Source organism: Desmodus rotundus, chromosome 1 (genome assembly GCF_022682495.2).
Source record: "Desmodus rotundus isolate HL8 chromosome 1, HLdesRot8A.1, whole genome shotgun sequence".
Lineage (NCBI taxonomy): Eukaryota > Metazoa > Chordata > Mammalia > Chiroptera > Phyllostomidae > Desmodus > Desmodus rotundus.
Window position 1 is genome coordinate 154,019,504 of NC_071387.1, and position 25,967 is coordinate 154,045,470.

The window sequence follows — 25,967 nt, forward strand, 5'->3', positions numbered from 1 at the left end:
GGTGGGAACTGATTGAAAGAAGGTGAAGAGATTAGTCAAAGAACATATACTCTTGTCCCATGGACATGGACAATGGTGTGGGGATCCCTGGAGGGAGTTGGGGGTGCTGGATAGAGGGGGGTAAAGGGGAAAAATTGGGACAACTGTAATAGCATAATTAATAAAATATAATTTAAAAAAGTTATTAGAACTGTTTTAATCAATCCCATAATAGTGTGGCACAAAGACTTTGCTCATATTACCACCCCCACACCCCTGCCCCAGGGCCTTTTCAATGCTATTTCCTTTTATTCTCCCACATAAACTTCATTCCAGCCAGACAGAAGAAAGGGATGGGCAAAGGCATAGGACAGCGGAAGACAGCATGGTTAGCTGAGGAACCTGAAGAGACTTTTCTCTCCTCCAAACTCATCCAAATTTGGTATCCTTTGCAGGCCAGCTGTAGGACCACATCTTACGTGAAGCCACCTTTGGCTTTTCTAGACCTTTTTGTGAACTTTTCTAATAATTTTTATTATTATTGCTAAGAATAATTATAAATAACTTTAGATAACAGCCACCACCATCACAATAAAACTAATATTTTATGAGCATTCTTTCAGCTACACACACCTGACCATGCTTCACATATATTTTTATTCATATTACTCAATCCTCTCAATAATCCTAAGGGAAGTACTATTATCATCCCCATTTTTCAGAAAGAAAGAAACTGAGACTTAGAGAAATTAAGTAAACTTCTTAATGATACCTACTAAGTGATAGAGAATTCTCATCTGTATCATCAATTTATTAATTATGAAGTAGTCATTTTTGTCTTTTGAGTTGTCATTTATTATACAGTTATTTAAATATTTTAAATGTATTGTTTGGGCAAGGGGTTTTAGTCAAAAGCAAAACTGGGGTTTCAAATATAAAATGTACTCTTCTGCTAATCCTGTGATTGGTATTTAGGACTCGGGGAGACTTAATAGGTGTCTGAGGTTGAGGAAAGAGAAACTTAGCACCTTCGAATGAAGAAAGAAGAGCGATGCCCCAGAACACCGCTGGGACACCGCTGGGACCAGTGGTTGTTTGCTGGAAATCCAGGTTTAGTTCCCAGACCAGGCTCATCTCACTCTCTCAGGTCTCAGTTTTCCAATTAAAAAAGGAAAGAGAAAAAAACAACAGAGAACATGTGTACTTAGAAAAGTTATAAAAAGAATGAATGTCGAAAGGATGTCTCCCAACCTTTTTTTATTCTTCACTCGGAGCATTATTCATTATAAAGTTTTGAAATAGTACCATAAAATTCCAGAGTTAGGCAAGATGTTATCTGAATCTACTCATTTTATAGATGAAGAAATTCCAGCCTTACGCCTTGGTCAAACTCACATAATTAGCTAGTGACACATCTGTATTTCCTAATTCTTAGTTCAAAGCTTTGCTCGTGGGACATCACGACACGTAAGCACAACTCACTTCACAGGCGAGTCCATACATGTCTTATATTTGGGCTATATAGTAATAAACTTACAATTGATTTCTTTCTAGAATGATGTTCTTCAAAGACTATTTTAGCCCCAAGTAAGAAGACATAGGAAAAGCAGATTTTAAAAAATGAAAAGTGAGTGACATAGGAAGCCAACCTCTCTATCCTTGGTTCCTTCACCCTTAAGATGAAGTAGTTGATTCAATATCACTAAGTCAGTGAGAATCTGCTAAAATGATAAAAAATACTTTTGGTGTCCAAGAATTAACCAAGTTGTTCAGGGAAAGGAGGGAAAAAAGGCAAAATACGTCATGGGAGATAATAATCCAGAGGAGAAGAAAACAAACAAGTTCAGGCAGGGGTTGGTGATTGCTGTAAACGGAAGAAGAGAATTACAAGTGTGGATATCAATGGAGAGAATCACATGATCTCTCAGAATTCTGGATGTAGGGAATGAGATCTTCAGAACACGGACGTGTGAAAGAAAGAATGGGGCTGGAATGAGTCCTATAGATGCGCAGGGTAGTTGTGGCAGTCGGGGAGGACTCTGGGAAAATTCACAATGTCAGGCAGAGGGAGCATAACCTTGAGTATAGCATGACAGCACTAACTTCTTTCCCTCAGGACATAAGGAGTGCAGGCGACAGAACAGTGTCAGTGAGCATCCAGATCAGGATGTGTATGATTTGCTAATTCATACTAATTAACGAACCAGTGTGGTGATTCAAACAGAGTCAGATTTCAACCAGCTTTTGTAATTGGTTTCTATTCACTTTTGCATTAAAAATGTGCATTCCATATCTCAAAGAGAAGAGCCCATGATGAAATCAAGTATCAATGACTAGTGAAATGTGGTTTTGTTTTGGTAGAGATGACCCTTCCATTTCTCTGACTCTACTCTCCCTAATAAAATGTTTGATTTATATGGTTTAGAGGCATAAAAAACAAACACTGGGAACTCTGTCCAAAGACTAGAGTACTAAATTATAGTGTACTGAGAAACCTACCAGTTGCAAAACACTGTGGCTTCTATCATTTATGTGTAAATAACAACATTCTGAAGCACAGAAAAAGAGGACAAATTGAGGATTTTACAAGCACATTTTACTGAAACCTACAAAAATTTTGGTGATAAATACAGCAAGACTAGAAAATTTGTGGCAATAATTCAGAGGCACCCATTCTTTGAGATACCTTTGCATTTGCAGATCACATCTGTATTACGTTATTCTAACATTTTTCTGATAATCTAATTTTGGAGTGGAGATCATGAGTACAGACCAGATCTGAGAAGGGGTTCTGGCATGGAACCGATAGTCAATACTATAGTCAACAGGAAACTGTCAGTCTTTATTTGCTTGTATATTATTTTATTTTGGTGAAGACTGTACGTACATAAAGCCATATTGGCAGTGATGAGAGTTATCCAAACACTTCATCTTAGGCCAGTATGTTTTTGGAAATAGATAGCATTTTCTTGGATGATTCCTCAAAATTTTGAGACTGGTTTAAAAGTAATCAAATTTGCAAATGGAAATAATTCGAGTAGGTATAAAAGTCTTTTGCAATTTTTTTCTATAATGCAACTTAAGTGGCTTTTTAGGAAGAAAAAAGAAAACCTTTAAAATACAATGAATGAGATTATCTGAATAAAAGAAGCAAAGGCTATGACAGAAAATGTATCCTATAGGAACACAACATGATACTGAAAACCTCTACAGAAATGACTACTCTTCTTAAATTTCTCAAGCGTGAATTTTGTTAAAGACCCTGAGAAATGTAAATTATTAATAATCTAAAAATTATGAATAAACTTATCATTATACTGTATTATAATAAAACAACAAATGAGCTAAGTCCTCACTACCTCAGAAATACTTTCTAAATTTTCACACCTCAGGTGAGCAGTAAAAAGGGAGGAACACCTACCTATACAACTTTCCTTATATTTTTATAGTGATTCTTCATGAAAAGTGGATAACTTAGAAGCATATTATCTGTCATTCAATACAATTTCCAAGTGTTATAAAATACATTTATTAAGAGTATACCCCCTCCAACTCATTATAATAGCTGTGGTTACCCTGTGAACTGTTATTTTGCCAAACTTTTACGGTAAAAAGTATTTGAGGGCTTTTTGATGTAAAATCATGGGTAAATTTATTCAATTTTAATTTGCTTATTAATCTTCATTGAAAAATAAGAAAAAATGCCTTTGAAAACTCCCTTTTAGCAGATTATCAGGTCACTACTACAGTTCTAGTAATTGGGTTATACAGTTCTAGTAAGGTTTTTTGCACAATTCCACTTGAGACTCTCCAACTCTTGCTAGTGCCGGAGGTGGAGGTGGACATTCAGTGATAAAATGACAGCTCTTCTGTATCAAATGCTGCAACCTCATCAACCAACAAGAGGCCACATATACACTCCCAAGAGGAGAGACAGCAGAGAAGCGAAAGGGACACGATTACTTCTCAAGTACCAGTTTCCTCAGTTCATGTTAGGAGACTCCAGTACGTTTGGGACAACTGCTCCCTGGACTGAACACAGTCAATGACTCCAAAGTTTTCATTCTCTTTTTTGCAATTTCAGATGGCCTCTCTCGCTCCAATTAGTGCTAGGTTTACTATGTCCTCATCTTCACACAGCAATGGTCAATTAAGTGGAGAAAAATAAAGCTAGGGACTTCTAGTGTTTTCCTAGAAAAATGTTAACAGTACTGTGCATTTCTTGCCATGTTTAAACTCAGTTGATATAAATGAAAAAGTAACATGTTAGGGGTTTCAGAAAACAGTGGAGTTCATGGGGGAGAGTGTCACCAGAGGTTTGGGAAACCCACTCCATCTGGCCTGTTTAGCTCAACACACTTGGCTTTTGAGTCCCCTGAAACAGGTACCTCCCTAGATACTTATAGCCCAGCTGGGCCATGCAATCCAGTGCTTGGTTTCCTCTAATCCCATCTTAGTCTCTAATGGTATCTCATATGTAAGTGTTTTTCTACACAATAAGGTCTACATGGTATTTAAAAAGATAGACTAGCAATTCATCTAGGTGGAAGGCAGTTCAGTTGCAGAAGCAGTTAAAAGCATGGGCTTTGGGGAGTGGAGGGGATAGTGAGAGGCAGGAACAGAAAGCAAGGGGCTTGTAAAGGAACCAGAGACACACCACCAGCTTCACACACTTTAAAAATAGTCCTGTCTATGGGCACAGGAGTCACTTTTTAAAAGATTTCTATTTCAGCTATTTGTGCTTACAAATGTCCTAAGCAAGCAATAGAAACCTGACTTCTAACTTGACTAGATGCTCAAAGGTACTTCTGTTAAGACTCTTGCTGTCTAATCTGGCACCTGCTGTATGATACTGTTACCCACCAGCTGTCTCAATAAAGACCTTCAACTAGGCCAAAAAGAGACTATTCTTTGGGGGAATGCGACTTTATAATGGTCATCAATGTTAAAACAGATGAACATTTGTTGTAACACATTAATTTTTAAAAGAAGTGAAAGATAACAAAACAATTCCTATGCAAATTATACTTATTTATTGTTAATTCATTTTGGTTTTTTATGCATTTTTTTCAGTAAAATTTTTAATTCGACAACATGTTTGTTGAACAGCTACTATAAGCACAGCCTTCTGTTAAGGTACTGTGGACTAAGTAGATAATAAGAGGTTCTGTAGTCCTCTAGCATTGCACAGCCTACTGGGGGAACTGATCTTAGTTTATTGAATCCCAGCTCGTGAGTTACTGAGCATGTGACCTTGCCTAAGTTATTTAACTTCTCTAAGCCTTTGTTTCTCCAAATGCAAAAAGAATAACAGTTCCTACCTTGCTGGATTGTTGTAAGGTTTAAATGAAATAAGTACAATCCCATATAATAAGCACTTAATAAATATTAGCTGTTACTGTAATTTTTAGTACAACATGTATTGAGCAGAGAGTCATGGGGATATGTGGCCTAACACATACATACATGGACACATTCTAGAGAGATTACTGTTTTTTGAATGAATGAATGACTATAAGATTTCCAGCGCTATGATACTGGCTCAAACAATAAGGTAAAATGCATATAATCTACAATATCACCACTTTCTAATGAGAGTTTCCAAGACTGACAGAGAATCTAAAGTGTTGCCCCAAAATGTGCCAAAGCACTCATTAAGGATGAAAGGATAAAATAGAACTAATAGGTAATGTCTACATATCACTTGTATAGTGTGTATTTATGCACTGGGGGCTTGTAGCCAAATGAGATGGTAGCTCAGTGAAGGTGGCCTGTGGCATCATCAGGGTCCTGAACAGACGGAACAGTCAGCAATTAGAGACTCACTGCTAATGAGGTCAATGCTGTGCTATGAAGATCTGAAGCTCAGAGTTTTGTTTGTGTGAAAATAATCTTAAATTGAACGAGTGTGCAATTATGGTGTCACATTAGGGACAGGAGGCAGTTAATGTTACTATGCACCTATTATGGGCTAGAAAATTTTAAATATTTTGGTTGATTTCCATAGATGCTTATAAAGTAAAGAGTAGTATCTTTCTTTCAGAGAAATTAAATAACTTGTCTAAGATCACAGAACAAAAAGTAGTACGACAGTATTTGTATTCCAAAATAATTTTAACTCACTATCTCATCCTATTTCTCAAGCTAAAGGGGAATATTATTTTAAATATTTGCAGAGGAAAACAGGGATATGGAATTGATTTATTCTGAAGGATGAGGACAGAATTTCCTGGATCCATCTATATAAAAAGATATTTGTTTAAAGTTCAGTTTATATTTGATTTCATGCCATTACATTTTTTTCAGTAAGATTTTAGTTGGCCTTTTTTCATGTACATTCTGAGCAGGCAGACCTGTTTCCTAGAGCAGTAAGCCTTTGGAACATGCATCTTTAGCTGTTCTTCTGTGTTGGTTGTCTGTTTTTCCTATTGGTGTATTTCAGTTTTGTGGGATAGGTATGAGGTTATTCTATAGACACAGTATCATTTCTGAATCTCAATCTTCAACAGATGGATGTAAATTGTAAGATTTTACTGAGTGTGTGTGTGTGTGCACACACACACACACACATATATATATAAATGAATGTGTATATATATAAATGAGTGTGTGTATATATATATAAATGAATGTCATACGAGGCATAAAGTGCACCTCGCCCGCGGACCTGAGGAAGCTGCATGCACAGGCTTTGCCCTCAGTGTTCCCAGGAGCACCAGCACAGTGCATATGTCTTCAGAGATATCCACTAGACAGCTGATGAATTGCAGTGGCTCTAAATATCTTCACATATTAACATGAATTCAGCCTGTGTTAAAAATTCATTAGATATTTGTTGAAATAAGTCTATTGAGACCTTTGCTTCTGGCTCTGATGGAGTTTATGTCAGATTACTGGTAACCCTCACTCGTACAATTCTACCAGCTGCAGAAATACTTTTGGGCACCCATACACGATAACAAAAGAACAACAACAACACTAACAACATATCAGATAAAAGGCATCAAAACGGATAGATAGTCCTCGAGGGGCCAAGATCCTACAGAGAACAAAACCCTTTGAGACTCTCTATTCACCGCTGTTTCTTTTCCTGTAGGGAAATTTGAAACAAAAAGTGAGATGTCTGAAGGCTGATCAAAAAGTTGTAGTGTGGAACTTGCAGCATCTGACAAGGCTAGGGAGACAAAAAATAGGGTTTGTAAACCAAAATTACTTTTAGACTGTAAGAATGAAAAAAAAAAAAAGCATTTATTGGAGCAAAGAGAGTTGCAGCCTGGGAGACAATTCAAGCAGCAACCTAAATTGTGCTCCGCAAAGACAAAGGGGAGGCCATTTTTCATACAGAATGTTTCCACCCAGATTCCCAATTCTCTGCTAATGAGGTTTGCAAATTGTGCAGCCCAAATCAAGCAGCTCTGGTTGGCCAGTATAGGTACAAATGAGGACACAACGTGTAGTTCTGACTGAGTGGGCAGGTCTCAGTCTGCTAGCAGAAAGATGAAACCTGAGTTTCCCTACAGTTACGCGCGGAAGGTGAAAGCAAGCAGGCCACAGTGCAGAAGCCAAGAGGCTGTTTCAGGTATACACATTAGGTGGGGAATCCCTGACAGCAATCGTAGCTAGACTCTTATTATGCAGAAAATTTGGGCCCTTGGTTGACCATGGGAAATCCCTCTCAGCAGGTAAATTCTTTTTTGAGGTTCGTATCAAGCGAATCTTACTTCTGGGGTCCACAAGTTCAAATATACTAAGGTGACCAGGACTGGAGGGGCCAAGATTCCAAAGAAAAAGGGAACTGTAAAAGCATTTGCCAATTTTGAAGCTGCCTGTCCATGGGATGAAAGGCTAACAAACTAAGCAGAAAGCAGCTGCAGAGGCTAACCTGCTAAGCAAGGGACTCAGTAGTCTCCTAGTGCTGGGGACTGAGGAGATGGAGTCCAGAGACTGCCAAGGAAGAGGAGTTCCAGATAAAAAAAAATAGGCTTTCACTTGACTCCCCTGAACAATCTTTTAGTTTATCTAAGGGAGGGAAGAAACCATAAATAGATTCACAAAACCCAAAACCCGCTTTCTACTGGACCAAGGTGATGAGCCCATATTCCATTGAATTTTCAAAAAGAAAATGAAATCTTCTCTATAGGAAGTTTGAACCTATTTTTATCTAGGAGTTGTACACTGCCCGTCAGTTTGGGAGTTTACCCTGCCAAAGGTTTTGTTGGGTTCACACCATGGTTGCTTTTTCCGTTTGCAAGCGTTTAGGGGGAGTCTGCTCTCCAGCTCTTCTACAGTCCCCACCAATCCCTGCAGTCTCACAATAAGCTTATTTCATCCACAGAAGTTACTTGCTTGAACCTGAAGGCATCTGCTACACATTTAAAAGCAGATGAGTGACCACAATGGCTCTGTGGAAAACTAAGCACTGTGATGATGAACACAGGGGCTACGGCATCTGCAATGAAGGAAATATCCTGTGTGTGGATGAGATCATTTGGGGAGGGCCAGTGGCTTAGGAGGATGGAAAGACGAAGCTTACAAATCTCCTCTCTGTGACCTCTCATTTGTCTTTATTTTTTTCTGTCCATTTCATCATTTTTAATAACTTGTATTTGTAAAACATTATTTAGTTTACAAATTATATTTTACATAATATAATTATAAATGTAATTATATATTTATATAATATAAAATATATTACTATATATTTTTACAAGATTCTTCAGCCAAAACTTAGGGCAATAATCAGCGCCCCTGGAAAGAAGGTCCTGAAGTTCGGAGGCGTCAAGTCACCTGGTAGAAAAGAGATTGCGTGGCACTCAGTTGCGTGCTCACTCTACTGCCCCTGACAGCTAGCTCAACATTAAAGAATGTTACCGTATACTATGCACATAGTAATATTTACAAGAAAGTATTCTCCCCACCACTATATTTGAGTAATACAAGAGATAAGAATAAAATTTCAGACCATGGAAAAAACTATAAATTAACACTACAGCAAGGAATCTGAGTGCACTGGTAAAAGCTGGCCCCCGATATTTTTTCCTTTGTTCTCCCAAAACTGTTTTAACAAGAGGAGGTATGTGTCTTACTTATTCTCATTTTTGTAGACTTACTATTTCAAAAATCAGAGTGTGCTAGATCTTTTCACAGGTAAAGGCCCACAGAGTCCAAGAAGACATACTACATGGTTACAATGCAAGTAACAATATGTTGTCACAGAGGGCACAGAAAAAAACACTCTGAAATGGAAAAACCACAGGGTGAAACACTAAAACAGGATTAGGGCTGGAGAAATGTAGGCTCCTGTTTTGCAAGGGTGAAGCGGGTGTCAAAAGGTTGTCTATACGATTCCTTCATTACTAAAAGCACACTATGGAAGACACTTGCTGGCAGATCAGAGAGCCTAGTACAAACAGAAGTAAAGATCCTGCAGTCTGTCTGAAGTGCCTTGCCTGGCTGATTGACAGGCTAATGAGGAGTCAATGTCAGACACTGCCACTCATTGTCAAATGGAGTAAGAAGCTTTTTGCACAAACACACAAAGATATTTCACCAGTCCAGATGCTACCGAATGCTAGACAGAGTGGCAAGAGTGGGATGACCTCATCAACGTAATTTAAACACGCCTCCTTGACTAAGCTTCTCTATATTTATTGTAAAGTTATAGAAATAATCTGGGATGTTTTGAAGAGCAGACAAGATATTCATTAGTCTCTGACTCTCACTCTACAAAACAAGTGATTTTTTCTTTCACTGAAGTTGACATGGCTCTAGGACAAATCAGTGACAGAGTCCCAGCTTTCCCTGGCTTCTACATGTTTGTTCCAGGGTGTTCTGGAAGATTGCTTTTCCATTCCTCGTGAATAGTTCATGTGCTAGTCTCCAATGGAAACAAAGTGACACTTCTTATTACTGTTGGCTGTTGTAAAGCAATTGCAAAGGGAGTGCCTTGAAACAATTAGTCCTCTGTAACTGATTATTTAACAATATGTATTTCCCAAGAGCTGTTCATCCTCAAAGGAAGGGAGCCAAGACAATATGTACAGTATCTAAGCAGACACCTGCGCTGAACCCCTTTGGGTGCTAACTGGAAATTCTCATGGACAAAAATTAAAGGAAAATTATTAATTTTCTTCTCTAACCCATTTGCAATGAACTCTGTATATTTTCATGAGCAAAGGAACAAGATCCATTTCTTATGTTACCTCAAAGGCTACTTTCATTTGGGACAATCTCTTCATAAAAGATGGCTTTAGTTTTAAAGCTGAAATTCAACATACAAGAGCAAGAGATACATGGAAAGCAAGGAAGGAAGAAAAAAGAAAGAGAGAGGGAATAAAGGAAAGACAGCGGAAAAGAAAGAATGGAGGGGGAAAACAAGAACAAAACACTTTTTCTGTGTAAGAAAAATGCTTTCTTTGTTCAAGGCACTCTAGTGGCCACCAAAGAACAACTGAAAAGCAGAAGAAACTGTTCCACCTTTGGGTCACTTATTTCCCAGCCATTTAATACATGAAGTTAGGAATAAAAATGATTTTAGCCAATCAGTCTTAAATTTGAATATAGGGTATGTATTTTTAGCTACAGATTCCATGTTGTAACTCCCTTCTCCAGATTAATGAATGATTCAAAAGCTGCCAGGACACATCTCAAGACCAGATGCTTGTAAAAGTGAACATATATAAGTCATTTACAGAGAGACAGTCAAACAGGCCTCCGCAGAATGGGATCTCCCAATGCACATACTGAGAAGTGCAGTATTCCAATGCTATGTTAAGTCTGGATCTCTTGCCAGCTTTTGCATTCCAAGAAGAATGCATTTCAGCTTTTGGAAAGGTTCTTCTATGTGTATGAAGATGTCTCCAAAAAACTTATTTTCCATCATTTCCAAGAAGCTCATGCCTGAAACTGCCGGCTACCCTAGTTATCTTACATGGGATTCCCTACCATTGTCGGTCAGTAAAATTTTGACAGAATAAATGGGACAGAGCCCTAGAAGAACACCTGAAATAAACATTGTATATGTCTGAATCTGACTGGTTCGGGTTTAAAGTGGAAAGATACTTATAACATAATTAAGCTAGCAGCGCTATGCAAAATGCTTAGTGAGTGTGGCACAGGCACTGACTAATCAGAATGTCTGCAGGAGGGTTCTGTTTTGGGAACCGCCCTGCCTGGTTTCAGAGACTGTAACCCTCATGGCTAAAGCTGAGTGAGAGACCTTGAGACCATAAGCCACTAAGGAGACAAAGCTTATCTTCCTGGCAGAAGCAACACCCCTGCCCACTTTACTTCACCCTGCCTGGCCCCCAGTGGATGACCAGTTAGCCAATGATGGGTAAGATTCCTCAAGGGAGGGATGACCTAAGACAGGCATGGTCATGAGGGGGCCCTCAGGGAAGGACTTGGGGGGCTATGGAGAAAGGGGGTGATGGACCCTCACCCCTCTGCTTTGACATGGCCTGAGTCCTCATTCTGTCTGCAAGAAGTCTCCTAATCTCTTGGCTGCCTTACTTCCCCTGATCAACCTAAGCCTGAAACAATGCTGGAGGTGGGTGTGGCCCTGTGTTGGAAAGGGCAGGTTCCCTGGGGTGATCAGGCCTAAGAAAGAATGCATAAAATCCTGTGAAACCTGCTTTGCAAATACCCTCAATTTAAATGAGAAGGGTCCAAGCATGAAATGAGTTTATTTCCCCCAAGTTTTATGGTCTGACCCTGACTCAAAAGCCCTCATAGTTCTTTGAATGTTATCTATTTGATTATCACTGCATGACAATGATTGATGAGCTTTCCATATATGCCCTGTATTCCTATGCAAATTAAGCCAATAAAAGCCTGTCAAGGCAAGGGTCGGGGCTCTCCTCTTGAGAGAGTGGCCGTACTGTCCGTTTTCCTCCACAGGACTTGGTAGTCCATGTGAATTTTTCTCCTCTCAGCCACAATGCCGTGGACACTGCTTGCCAGTGACCATGTCAGTTCTGAAGCTCCCCTAACTGGCCCAGCATTAGCCTTTTAGCTGCTGGAAGTCTGTGGATGCTTCTAGCTTAAGTAGTTAGAGAGCTGGGGCACATGCAAGGTTTAAACAATAGCTATTTCAATATTTTAACAACTGATAGTGTTTTACCTGTGCCTACCAGTGTCACTGAGTGTCAGGCCTGGCGATCACTCCCATTAACTGTTTCACAAATTTGGATATACCTTGGACTAAGCAGGTATTAAAAAGTTGTGATTTATAACTATTAGCATAAATCTACATAGAAGTGAAAAACTCAATCCATTTTTTAAAAAATAAAGGTTATTGGGTTAATGGTTAAGGAAATTAAGAAAAATATTAAACATAGTAGAGTGCCTTATGAATTTCTCGTGGACCATAGGGAGACATTTGGTTAAACAATGGATCTCAAAGATATTCACAACAAACTGATATCACTCTGATGACATCTCCTACTGGTTCAACCACAGCTGTCCTTGTCCAAACTTATATCAATGAACTAGAACATGGAGACAATACATGCAGTGGACATCTGTTACTTTGGTCTGGCTGGCACTGCTGCCCGTCCCCCAACCCTGGCCATCTTATTGGTGAAAGAATCCCTTCTTCTGGTGGGAATTCCGTTCCATGTGGGTTTCGTGAGATAAACTCCACTCCTTCTGTCACTGGATACTGTTCATGATCAAGGCTTGGCTAGAGTACCTGTCACCATGTGATTAATTTCTGGATAGCCTGTGATTCAAGGGGAAGGTAATTTAGGTCCTTCACAGAATTCTCTGCTGGGGAACGAGGTCTTTTCCTGCTGGGGCAGGTAAGCTAGTAGGAGGTAAGTCTTACACTGTTGGTGGCCCCTATGCTCAACAAGATTATTAAGTAATAAAAATAGCAGTAGACATATTTAGAACAGTTTTTTAATCTTGCTTTTGCACTTGTATCCATTATGCTTTAAAAAGTATGCCACACGATTTCTTAAAAGCTCAGATGTATTAGAAGTTTAATGGCTCAACCTTGAATCTTCAGAAAGTGATCAAGAAATTCCTGAAAATATTTCAAGTAACCAAGATGCCCTTTTCAAAAGTGCATCAAATAATAACTATTAAAAATCAGAATGTTATAGAAATATACCTTGCATCCATCAGTCTCAGAGTACCTATGGCATAATAATGATCTAGATTAAAAAATGAGGCAGTAATCTCCTCTGAGAAAAATAGAGTAGCCACGCATATGTACATAACACACTTCTGTGGTCCCAGGTGTTGATAAAGGCAGTAAAAGAAATGCAAAGGCTGGTAAAACACACACCCATTAAGTTTTCATGGCGCCGACTTCGAAGATCTTACTACTATACAGCCGTATGCCATAGAAACGTCCGAGTTGAAGACAGAAGGCAGTTTCTATATTAAATGAACCCCAGTAAACCGTGGCAAAATCCCATGTCTAAGTATTCAGGATTGATTGAGTGCTGGTACCAGGAATGAACCAGGGTGGCAGAACTCAGGCAAGAGTGACACAAACTGTCATCACGTCAGTAGAGCCACACAGATGGAATTAAGCTCATTGAACAGGAGTTTGAAATAGCTTTAGTTTTTACTTATACTTAGCTTGTATTAAGTTCCTAAAACAAAGAGACTGTAATGACTTCTTTTGTATCACCCTACAATATATAGTTTAATGCTCAGGAGTCCTCCTTTACTACTTAACCCCCATAAGAGCTCAATTGACTTTTTCCTGTGTATATGGTTTGATAGGTTATACTGGCTACTGTTTTAATTTTCAGGTTTAACTTTACTTCATTATTGTTGACAGGTTCAACTACAAACTCCAGGTTTCCATCCGCCGCTGAATCCCACCGCTGACTCTCAGCAGTCCGTTCCCCACCATCTTCCAACCTACCATCACTTATATTATATTTACTTTCTGCTTAGATTGGATAAAGACTAGGCAGGAGCATGTCACTCCCATTCCATATTTTAACAACTTACCACTAACAAAATTTAAAAGACAAATCAGAAGAAAACAAACAAAACCCCCAAATCTGATGGCCTCCCAAAGCTGAAGTTTAACACCCTGTCCTGATGTAGTCATGTGGCAGTGAAGCCCATCCACCTGTTTCCGCTCCCACCACTACTTTCTACCTGCAAAACCTTTTTCGCTCCCCTCACCCCTTTGCTTAATCTAGGCAAAATGTATCACTTTCTCTTTTTGTAGCCTAGGCTACCATTGTTTTCTCTGCCTGAAGTACCCATCTCTAACCATACATTCATCACTTATTTAACGAACATTACAGGTGTCACAAACTGATGGGCAGGCAAAATGAAGGAATTGAGTCTATCAGGTGTGATAAGGTCGCATGTCCCATCTAAAAGGGGCAGCATCTATTCAGGACTTGAAAATTGTTGCCAAGTATAGTGGCAGGAATGCAGCCTTTCTCAATATTCAGAGTTTGTGGCAAATATTTAAAAACTTAAAACCCGGTCTGTGTACTGCTATGTGTCTAACAAATAAAACACAACTTTAGGTTGTTCGCGTGGACCTTGATGTTAGTTGCACTAGGCCTTAGGGCTTCCTGGGGACTAGTCAGGGCCACTGACTTGTGTGGCTCACTTTTGGGTATCAGCTGGAATGCTAGTACAGGCAGGAGTAAACCCGCCCTTCACTCAGCTCTCATAACACTTTGTTTACATGGCACCTGCCATGGTTTATGCTCGTCGCTAAGTGTTTACGCCTTTGAACCACCAGATCCTGGAGGAGCAGGGCTGTCACCCTCATCCTGTCTTGGCACCACTAGCCCACTGTGCTAACAGTGGAGGCTTAGTTATAACTGTGTCCATAGAGAGGTCTGCATGCCAGCTTGATTCCAAACTTTAAAGTCACTTTGAGTTTTTTCCCGTCCTAAATCAATATTATGTTCTGATTAGGCACCTTGCTATAAAATAGGCCATCACTAAAGAATCTGTCTCTTTTGCAAACCTAAATATGCTTTGAGTCATATTTTAGTTGTACGACATGGTCCTAATGTTTTTCCACACAAGTGCCTTGTAAGACTGTGGTCAAAATAAGGACAGTTTAGAGATATCTCTGGTGAATTCAAGAAATCATTTTAGTCTAGAACAGAAGTTTTTACTCGGGAAAGTGTATTCATTTGTTAATTTCAGGCTGTAACTTTTCCCCATTTAACAAAAGCACTAAAATATGTCAGTTTTAATTTTTGCTACAGTTCTTTAATTTCTAGTTATGCTATCTCAGCATGCTCACAAAACTAATTTAAGCTGGGCATTTCCAGACTTAGAGGATGTCAATTATTTTTAGTGAACCAAGACACTCTCATTTTACTATTTCCTGAACATTGCTGCCTATTGAACATTCCTCAATTGATCCAATTTCTAGACACAGCCACTGTCCCATTATACACACAGGTCCTCCATGGCTGCCACCTGCAAAGTTCATAAACATCAATTCTGCCGAACAAAAACATGTTTTGGCAGTTACTTAGATGTTCTCAAATAAAGGAGGGTAAATATGTTTTCCTTATCTGTATAAGCAGCAGGTTAGAAGCCCAGCCCTGTCTCAGGCATTCCAGATTTAACCCCCGTCATTTATTTTATTCTACAGCTCTGCGTGCTGTGACTATGCGCACAAATTCACCTACGTGTGGACACTTGATTCCTGTCCACTGGAACCCCACGCCACGTGTTCACCCGCGTGCGTGCGTGCCGCCAGGACTCGGCTGGAAAGCTTACCTGCAGGCTGTTGAAAACGACAAAGAGGACCGACATCCAGAAGCGCCTGTAAGCCATGTGCAGGCCTCCCCAAAGCCATGCCAGCGAAATCAGGGCAAAGAGACACAAAACCAGGGGGATTTCTAGAAATCACAAGGAAGAAAGAAATCTTCAGCTTTGGGAACATGGCATCATCACACATATATACACAATTAGTTTCGACTCCTTTCTTGTGATACTCGCTACGCCTAAGTACCCATTTTGAAAGAACCACCTTGGAAATCTCATTCTAATACCAGAGAAGAGAAGGCACATTGCTAATTCTACTTCTTCCTGTTTTGCTGGTAGCCACCCACCCCCCACCCGGGGATGGGGAAGAGGGAGCACTGTTCCTCTCCAAGACTACCACCTGCTGGACTGTTCTGGAAGTCACACAAACAACTGTGGGAATAAAAATCACTTTTAAATCCCAGGTAAATTTTAAAAGATAGCGCCACTAGAAAATGGCAGGCAGGTATCAATGTGCTTTCAAAATCAGTCTAGTCCAACTCTACATTTTGAAACAGAAACGACATAAAAATGTGTGTGTTTGATGGAAAAATATATACTCATCTCTTTTATTCTAAGAAGATCCCAGACCTTATAGCTTGTGTCAAGAGCAAAGATAAAGTCACAGGATTCACTACTGTCAACCCTAAGCTTATTCTATCCAACAAATATCCCAATTTTCCTGGGCAATTTGTTTCAATACTCTTCAGAACAGGTTTCTTCAAGGCCAATGGATTTCATCACCCCTACCCCTTGTTTTTGATATTTGGGTTCTAGAATAACAACCTTAAAGAAAGGATTTCAATATTTAAATGACAAGCTATATAAAGATTTGAAAGTGAATCAGATCTTAGCAGCTGCAAATAAATACATTTTCAAGTTGTTAAAAGACATCGGTCTGGACCACACCACTGGCAACTCCCACGACAGACCTGGAAGTCCATATACACATCTACCCACCATCACCAATTAACACCTAAAGTCCACATGTGCTGGAGAAGTTAGAACAACTAAATACAACTGTAGCAATTTTTAGATTTTATTTTATTTTGAAACAGTTTCAAGCTTACGGAAGAGCTGCTAGTACATGATAACAACAGAGTTTGTTTCTGAACCATTTGAAAATTGCCACCCTGGTCCCCCATCATCAGCCTCTGCACAGGTTAATGTGCATCTTCTACAAAGACATGCTCCTACACACACACAATACAGCCATCAAGTCAGGGAAATAACACTCATGCATTACTACCGCCCTCGGCCCAGTTCAAGCCGGCCAGTTATTCCAGCCGTTTCCTTTGCAGCAGGAGGACCCAGCTGTCTCGTTTCTGGAGCCTCCTTTAATCCCAGTAAGTTCCCCTGTGTGTCCTTGGCTTTCGTGACTCTTGACACTTTGGAAGGTGACCAGCCAGGGGCACAAAAGGACAAATATTGTGTGACTCCACTTACATGAGGTGCCTGGAGTAGGCAAATCTGTAGCTACACCAAGTACAACGGAGGTCAGCGGGGGCTGTGGGAGGGTGAGGGGGTCACTGTTTAATGGGTAGAGAGTTTATGTTTGGGAGGATGAAAAAGTTCTGCAAATGGATAGAAGTGACGGTTCTACAACACTGTGAATGTACATAATGCCCCTGGATTGTGCATTTAAAATGGTACATTTTACGTTATGTGTATTTTACCATAATTAAGAAACAGAAGACTATGCCAAAGAAGGCAGACTTGTGTCAAGATTAGGTTTTCCTACAGGGGAAAATAAATCAAGTCCTCAATGTACTTAATTTAGCAAGAAGTCACTCATGTGAAAAAGAGAGTCGTTTGAAAAGGCTTTAGTGAAAGAAATTACTTGTGGAAAGGAAAAAAAAGCAAGTGGCTGTGCCATTTATGACTGCTATCATGAGGACAGTCTGCTCAGGGGAGTCTGGAAAGGCCACTGAGAAGACATAAAATCTCTTTATTTTTTAGTAGAAAATCTGACTTCAATGAATTTGATTGCCAGTTTTAAAGAAAGTACGGGGCTGTATTATCTCTTTTCTTCGTAATTGCGGCCTTAGCAGTTACTGCTTTGCACCAGTGACAACAAAGAAGACTTTATTATGGAAATCACGCCTCGTTTGCATGAGGCTGACATTTACCCTGTGTTTACAATCTTCTAAAGTACTTGTTTCCATTTTACCTCACTGACCTTCTGATTCGAACAATTCGGATGTGCTACTAAAACAAACTCATCAGCAGAAAACAAGGAAAACATCTGTGAAATAGTGTGGGTTTAAGATATTTATGGGTCTATTCACAACAACAGGCATGCATTATTTTAAATTAGAAGAAAAAGTAATTACAAAAAGGTATCAAAAGTCTTATTTTAAAAATATGGCTCTAAATTAAGATACTTAATTGATCTAATCCGTTTCTTTGAGAGAAAATATTATGCTCTTGAGCTTCCTTACCACTAACTCCACAATGTGTAGTTACCCACCAGTAAATATATTTATTCACAGCAAATAAACCTAAATTCATAGAAAAGACAACAGGACACTGTCCTGGCGGGTGTGTTTCAGGGGACTGAGTGCCAGCCTGAGAACTGAACAGTTGCTGGTTTGATTCCCAGTCAGGGCACATGCCTGGGTTGTGAGCCAGATCCCCAGGTGGGGTGTGTGAGAGGCAGCTGATGGATGTGTCTCTTGCACATCGATGTTTCTCTCCCTCTCTTTTTCCCTCTCTTCCCCTCTCTCTCAAAGTAAGTAAGTAAAATCTTTAAAAGAAAAGACAACAGGGCACATATTTCACGGAACTGCCAAATCAGCATAGCATACTGTGTGTGGAACAAATCACAAACTTAAGGATTTGATTTGCAAATTGTTCAAAGAAACACTCCATACATACCTTATGTACCCATTTATCTCATTCCTAAATTTGGACCACTAGTCTTATATTTGGTTCCAACTTTAGAATTTTCTTTTTGCTTCATTACTTCAAACGTATTCCCAAGAGAGCTCTTAAGAACTTATTTGGGCCCTGGCTGGTGGGGCTCAGTTGGTTGAAGCATCTTCCCATAAACTGAAGAGTCATGGGTTCAATTCCTGGTCAGGGAACATGCCTAGGATACAGGTTTGGTCCCCAGTCGGCAAGTGTGAGAAGCAACTGATGTTTCTCTCTCACATCAATGTTTCTCTCTCTCTCTCTCTCTCTCTCCTTTCCTTCCCCCTCTCTCTGAAATCAACAAGCATGTCCTCAGGTGAGGATAAAAAAAATTAAAAAGAAAAAAAATTTGGATAATGGAACCCACTCTAAGTCCTGGGGCTCCTATCTTGAGATACAGCTGCAAATGTTAGTTGCAGCAGGCCAGACTTTGTATATCTTAACTCTCCATTATGTGCCAGGTTCCTCATTTAATTTAGCCATCCTTACTAAATTCATAACCTCTAGAGTCACCATCTTCCTACAAAAAATTAAAAAATTATTTTATTTTTTAATTTTTCAATTATATTTGACATTCAATATTATATTAGTTTCAGATGTAGGCATAAAAAGAGTCACCTTTTTTCAATGAACACTGTAGGGCCAACGATTTCCAAATATTCACCTCCATCTTTCCTGAGGCCCTGATCTCTAGGCCTGATGCTCTCCAAAGCATCTCGAACTGAGTTAATCCAAAGCTCCATTTAATATCTTTCCTCTCAAGCTTTCTCTTCCTTCTGAGTCCTAGTGCCACCATCCACACAGACTTATCCCACAGCTGATTACCCGTCATATGCTGCGCCAAACCGGGTGGGAGCGGGGGAGGACCACACGCATAAAGCAGTCCGCACAGAGCCTAGAATAAAGCACACGCTTACCACGTCTTAATTTGCTCTCATCCTCATCCTTATCACCATCCTGACTTTGGTCAAGTTAGGAGAACAGTGCCTGGCTACGGAGGGCCCCCTCTTGCATACTGGAAGTGCCAAAATACCATGTAATAAAAAAAACACATTTAAATTTATTTTGTACCTGAATTTCCCAAACTCGTTTGGTTAAAGAACCCTTTTGTTTATCTGATGTGATCTGAAGATCACGCTTGGAGGAGGGTGGCTTTCAGATTACAGACTCTAAACTCCATCACATCCACGTCGTCACTGAAAACTTCCTCACAAACCCATTTTAAGTGGATCTTTCGGTGTCTTCTATTCCCCTCCTCTCCCTTTGAGCTATCCTATCCTATCCTATCCTAATCTATCCTACACCATGCCATGCCATCCCATCCCATCCATCCCATCCCACTTAAAAAAGCTCGCAAGGAGACTCACATTATATTGTGACCTACAGTTTGTAAACCTCTGCTTCAGAAGGAAATTTAAACAGGATATGGTAGGCTACCTTAGACATAAGGTAGATACAGTAAACGTAACTATAACGGGGGCTTACATCTACCATCTTCTTACATGGACTTACCCTGACCCTCACTGACATATGAAGGAGATAATCCTAATTTTGACGGGTCTGCAGAGGTGAGATATTGGATCCGGAGGCACAGAGGATGGCCTAGAGTATATTTTCCAGGGGAAAAGAAGAAGAATGTGAGCACATTCTCAGAGGAGTCTCAAAGTCTGCCGATAACCTAAACAGCAGTACTTTGTCAACACCTGACTTAGGGCTCCCCTGAATGCTAAAGGACAGTCCGGGGTCAGGCCTGCTCTGAGTGTGATTTATTGGGATTGAAAAAAAATGGCACAAACCTAGAATTATGGTCTTGCCTTGCGAGAGCTATATATAATTTCCAATTTGTAGGCTATAATTTTGATTCTAAGGAGAATAATCAAGTTAGATGAGACATGCCCACATGGACCTTGCACGACCTGTTATTAGAATAATTTCATTTGAACCACGTACTTCAAAGTTGCCAGATACTATCTTACAGGGGATGGAGTGTGCATGGGGCGGGGTGTCAAATAGGTCTGTGATTTTTAAGTAAAAGATTAAATGGTCTGTTTTCTTTCTGTGAGGAAAAGAGTCTTGGAACTATGAGAAAGAAAATTATCAACCAGTTCACAACCAACATAGTGGTTTTCTACATATTTCATAAGTGCTTCATAAAATGACATTATAACTGAAGTTTTTAGGAGATCAGACCTCTAAAACAAACAGGGAGTCAGCCAGCTAACAATGGAAGACTGGCTTAACCTAGTTTTCTAATTACACTAGCAGTTAGTTACTCAGCCGTAAAAGCGTTCAAAACACTGACCCGCAGGCATGCACCTAACAGCAGCCTCCAACACACTTAGCTTTTCTATAATACAATGAAAACATACAATGCATCTTTCAATCTGCCTACATCCATATTTTGCATCTTACTAGATGGCCTCATAATTTTTTGAAATTAGGTTACTATGTATTTGGCCATGAATAGCCGGTTATAATTTTATAGATAGTTTGATAGGACATTACACTGCAGTCATTAAGGTTTATTAGTCTTAAATTCAACAATGAAGCCTTGAGTTAATTCTAACTCAATGACTCAGCCTAATTAACTCTAAAGATAACTCTATGTGTGCAAGAAAATATTTACCATGTGTTAAATATGTCAGTTCCTAGAACTGTTTTCGGGTAGGCCCCCAATCCTCAATCTGGATGAATGCCAGTCGACTTAATGCTTACTTTCTTTCTTTAATTTGGTTCTTTCTTTAATTTGGCCATCATATTACAAAACTTTACAACCAACTACAAGTTTTATTTTTTTATTTCCTTTGTCATGTTATACTATCTCAAACATTTACTTGAGTTAAAACTTTTGGTTCTTTTCTCTCAATTGGATTACTTGCACGTCTCCCATTGTTACTGTTGGTATTTGGCTAATTAATAAACTGTTTGCTTCACCAGGATGCTACAGCTTCACGCCGCAGAGGATTACAGCCCTGCTCTGCCAGTACTGGATTGTTGGAGGGAGCAGGAGAGGAGCTGGACCAAAGAGGCCTGTAAGTCTAACAATGGTGTGGACCTATCGAATGAGTGTGGAAGCTTGTGAAGTTATCAGTTCTTTTGAAAAATCACCTGGTCCATCCCAAACCCAAGCTAACATAATCCCAGGGGAACAAAGAAGCTCTCTCCCTCTCTCTCTCTCTCTCAAGCCCACACTTGTCCCATTCACTCACTCATTCTTTCTTTACAGGCATGTGGCCTTAGCAGCCACATGATGGGCAGCCAGGTGGACTCTGCTACTGGGAACAAGCTGAGCCACCTGGATAGGGACTGAGACTCCTTAGCAGCTGCCTGTGGGCTCCAAAAGGACTAAGCTTTAACACGAAGCAGAAACTCCAGACATTGGCTTTTGCTTTTGCCTTGCTGAGGACAGGGCTGAACTTTTTCCCTGGCTAAAAAGAAAGAGATGGGATACTGAAACCCAGGGCCAGGTTCCACGGAATATTTCCACTAGAATAAAGTCTGCCACACCACAGTCTCCTGTGCGTGGGTCCTTGGAATGCCTTCCTTGCAATCTCGAGAGGAGCCTCATTTTCACCAGCAACACCAGCAGCTATCAGATTATCAGGGCATTGTTTGGTCTTAAAAATGTTATATGTATAATTTCCAAAAGCTCTGAAGATACACCTGGTCTCTGTTGTTAAATAACTATTTTTTAAATAGAGAAAATTAATACCAAACTCACCTACAGAGCTGCTTTTAGGAATATACAAAAATAATAGACCATAAAGTGGTCTGATATCTTTGCTATTTAAAGGCTTATCATTATCCATTTAAACAATGGGATAGTACCCACAGGTGTGGCAGGGTTTTTTATGCATATGGGAGTAAACTAATATCTTATTGCTCATTCTGACTAACAACCCTGGACCAAGCCCTTACACGGAAAAGAAAGGGAAACCATTGTGTTAAGAAAGAAAGGCAATCCCCAGACTGAATGCCTTGTGGATGACTTAGGGAGAAGGTGGCCGTCCAGAAAAATAGTAACACCTACATTAATAATAGTTGTATATTAGTGAGCAAAGTAATTTGATCAAAGTGATTTGTACCCAGTGATACACCTTTGCAAATTTTCTTTCCGTATCTGTCAATGTTGTATGTAAACTTTAACATTTATGAGATTTTAATTCCAACTCTTTTTTTTCTGTTTCATGTGGAGTTAAAACTGTTCATTAAGAGTTCATTAGACTATTTTGCTGATGTCAAATAACAGTAGTAAATGTAAGTAAACTTTTGGTTCTTCTCTCTCAATGGGATTACTTGCACTTCTTTTCCCATTGTTACTGTTGGTTGTTTTTGTCCTAGATACTGTAGTTTATTTTTGTCCTAGGCTCAAAACTTTATCCTTCTCCCTCCCTCCCTCCCTCCCTCCCTCCCTCCCTCCCTCCCTCCCTCCTTTCCTTCCTTCCTTCCTTCCTTCCTTCCTTCCTTCCTCCCTCCCTCCCTCCCTCCCTCCCTCCCTCTCTCTTCCTCTCTCTCTCTCTCTGAGTGAGATCACTGGAATTTTATTTAACTCTAGGTATCCTGGGTTTGACAGTAGGTAAGACTAATGAATGAGCAGCCATACAATGTTTTGCTTCCCAAGTTCTCCAAATGGAGCTATTTTTATTATTCAATTTCATCTTTAATAGGCTAGACAGATGCTGCTACATTTTGTTTGTTTTTTTTCTTTTTTAACCAAGTGAAGCTGATTTTGTTACAAAGTTGGTGAAAGACATTTGTAAAAAAAATTTTTTCATGCTGTCAAAGCACCTTTATCATAAACATAAACTAAGTATGTATTTGCAAAAACTCTGGCATCGTGAGGGGGTGATGAGGGAGAGAGGGAAAGCACCAGACTTCTTGGAAACTATGTAATTACATAAATGTAAGGATCAAATATTGTTCATTTTGATAACTTGTTCATTTACGAGCACACTGATTGACACTCTTTATAATACTGTAGAAGAGTCTTTAAGTTGCTCTCCGATACTTTTAGTCTTTCCCTATGACCCAACTCGTACCTCTTTCTTGAAGGTGATGTGTACTAATTATAAATCATGTCATTTGCTTTCCTGAAGGTTTTTTATATTAAATTTTATAATTTGTTTCTGTCAAATTCAGTTAAAAGGAATATATCTACTTTAAATATGGGCCTTCAGCCAATTAAAAATTTTTAAAAGCAGGCATTGGGGTTGACTGACTAGGGTTTATTCATTAACAAAAGCAGGAGAATAGAGTGGTTATAGACATGGACTTGAGATAGTATTTGAAGGCCATTTACCAGGTATGTGAACTTGGCAAAGTACTTCACTGTTTGAAGACACAATTTACTCATCCGTACCATGGGAATAACATTAGCACCTCCCAAATAAGGTTTTGTAGATTCAGTGAGGATTTAATGGTTGAAATACAGACCATTTAGAACAGTTTTATATAAACTTTGGCTATTGCTTGCTATGCGAGAAATATATTTCATTAGCAAGCATAAAAAAATGTATTAGCTAAAATGTGATAGGTAAAAGGATAAATTACATGTGGAATTCCTTTCAAATATATCTGCAACTATATATACTATCATATATGTACATATACACAGATATGCACTATAATAAAAGGTAGGAGATAAATAGGAACAATCAAGTTATATAAAAATGAGGGAAAACGGCAGTTATTCCCAGTCAATGGCATCAGGGGGACCTTTGTAAGGAAGAAGAAATTTCAGCTGGGCCTTGAGGATGAGCTACGATCGAACATGGTGGAGCTTACGGTAGTAGGAATACCATAAGTAGAGACAAAAAGGCAAATGCATAACTTAGTATAAATTATTCCTTTTGATTGAAGTTAAAGGTCCATGAAGGTAAATAGTGAGAAGAAATTGTAACTCTAGGTCATGAAGGGATCCCAAAGGCCAGGGCAAGCAATACATAATTTTTTACAGGAAACGGAAAGCCATTTAAAGTGTCTGACCAGAGGTGTGGCCTAATCAAAATAGAGCTTAATCTTGTAGGCCAGTAAATAAGGGAGAGAATGCTGGAGGCAGGAATACCAGTTAGGTAACTACTGCAGTGGTCAAAGTGAGCGATGATAAAGGTTTGAGGCAAGGGAATGGCAGAGAAGTGGATCCGACAATGGAAAGAAGGGGATGGACAGGGAATATTACCAAAATAGAATCTATCATAGAACCCCCACATCAGAAAACAATGAGAAACCTTGAAACTATACAGATATTGGGACTTCAACACAGGAGATTCTAAATAAGTTAGTCTGTAGAGCGACTCATCAAACCATAATTTCTGAAAGTGTGATTTTAACGATCACTTTTGAAAACTACTGCCCTGCAAGTCTATGACTGTGGAGTAAAAGAAATTACACTGGCTTCAAGGTTAGGAAAATAGGAAAAGGACTAAGAGGAAGAAGAGAAGAAAGAGTAACAGAGTGATCAGAGCAGCTGGGACAGGCAGAGGAGCAAAGTCAATGACAAACTTTGTACTTCCTGAGTACAAGGTACCATTCTCAGGAGGAGGATAGAAAAAAAGCTGGGGAGAGAAGTTGGACTCAAACTGATAGATTTGAAGATTGCCACTGTGGTTTTAAAAAGGCAAAGCCAATCCCTGAAAAGCAGATATACTCCAGAGTTGAGTCACAAGAAGAATGTTTCATGGCCTTGGATTTAGCAGGACAATAGAAAGAAAAGAGTATCATGAAATCCACGGGAAACAGACTATTCGAGGAGGGGTACTGATTTATGCAGAGGAGTTTAAGAATAAGGACATGAGTTAAGACAATGGCAGATTTAGTGTCCAAAGTCATGGTCATGAATGAAAGCGGATAAGCAAGGCACTGTTGAGATTTAGCAATGAACAGCAGGGACTACTCTTCAAGACGTTTGTTGGTGAAGGAGAGTGGCAGGGAAGTAACTTGATGAGTAAGCTCTCTGAGGCAGTGAAAAGTGACACATGCTTTTAGATGAAGGGGAAAGACACAGAGGAGAGAGAGAGATTTAAGACATCAGATGATTGTGTAGAACTGAATGAAACAAGTTCCAAGAGAAAGAAAAATGGATGAAGGGCACAACGGAGAGAACTGGCTTTGGTGAGAATTAATTATTTACCTCCTTATCTGAAACAGGAGGGAAAGTGCCCTAGAAAGGAAACAACAGAGAAATGAGTATATAAAAATATGAAAAGTTGAATAAAGTAACATCATGCTGTTTCACAATTGTATAGAATGTGTGAATAAACAGTATTATGTATAAGACTTAAGGGCAGCGAATCTGTTTCAAAGATTAATTAAGAGTGAAT

General features: G+C 39.4%; 1 protein-coding gene across 1 annotated transcript in view; it reads right to left on the minus strand.

The window, feature by feature from the left end:
- Positions 1-25,967, minus strand: part of ADGRV1 (adhesion G protein-coupled receptor V1) — a 489,468-nt gene that overhangs the window by 40,105 nt on the left and 423,396 nt on the right. The window contains exon 87 of the mRNA XM_045197863.2: positions 15,709-15,830. Within this exon, the coding sequence (XP_045053798.2) occupies positions 15,709-15,830 (122 nt within the window). The remainder of the gene's footprint in view (positions 1-15,708; positions 15,831-25,967) is intronic.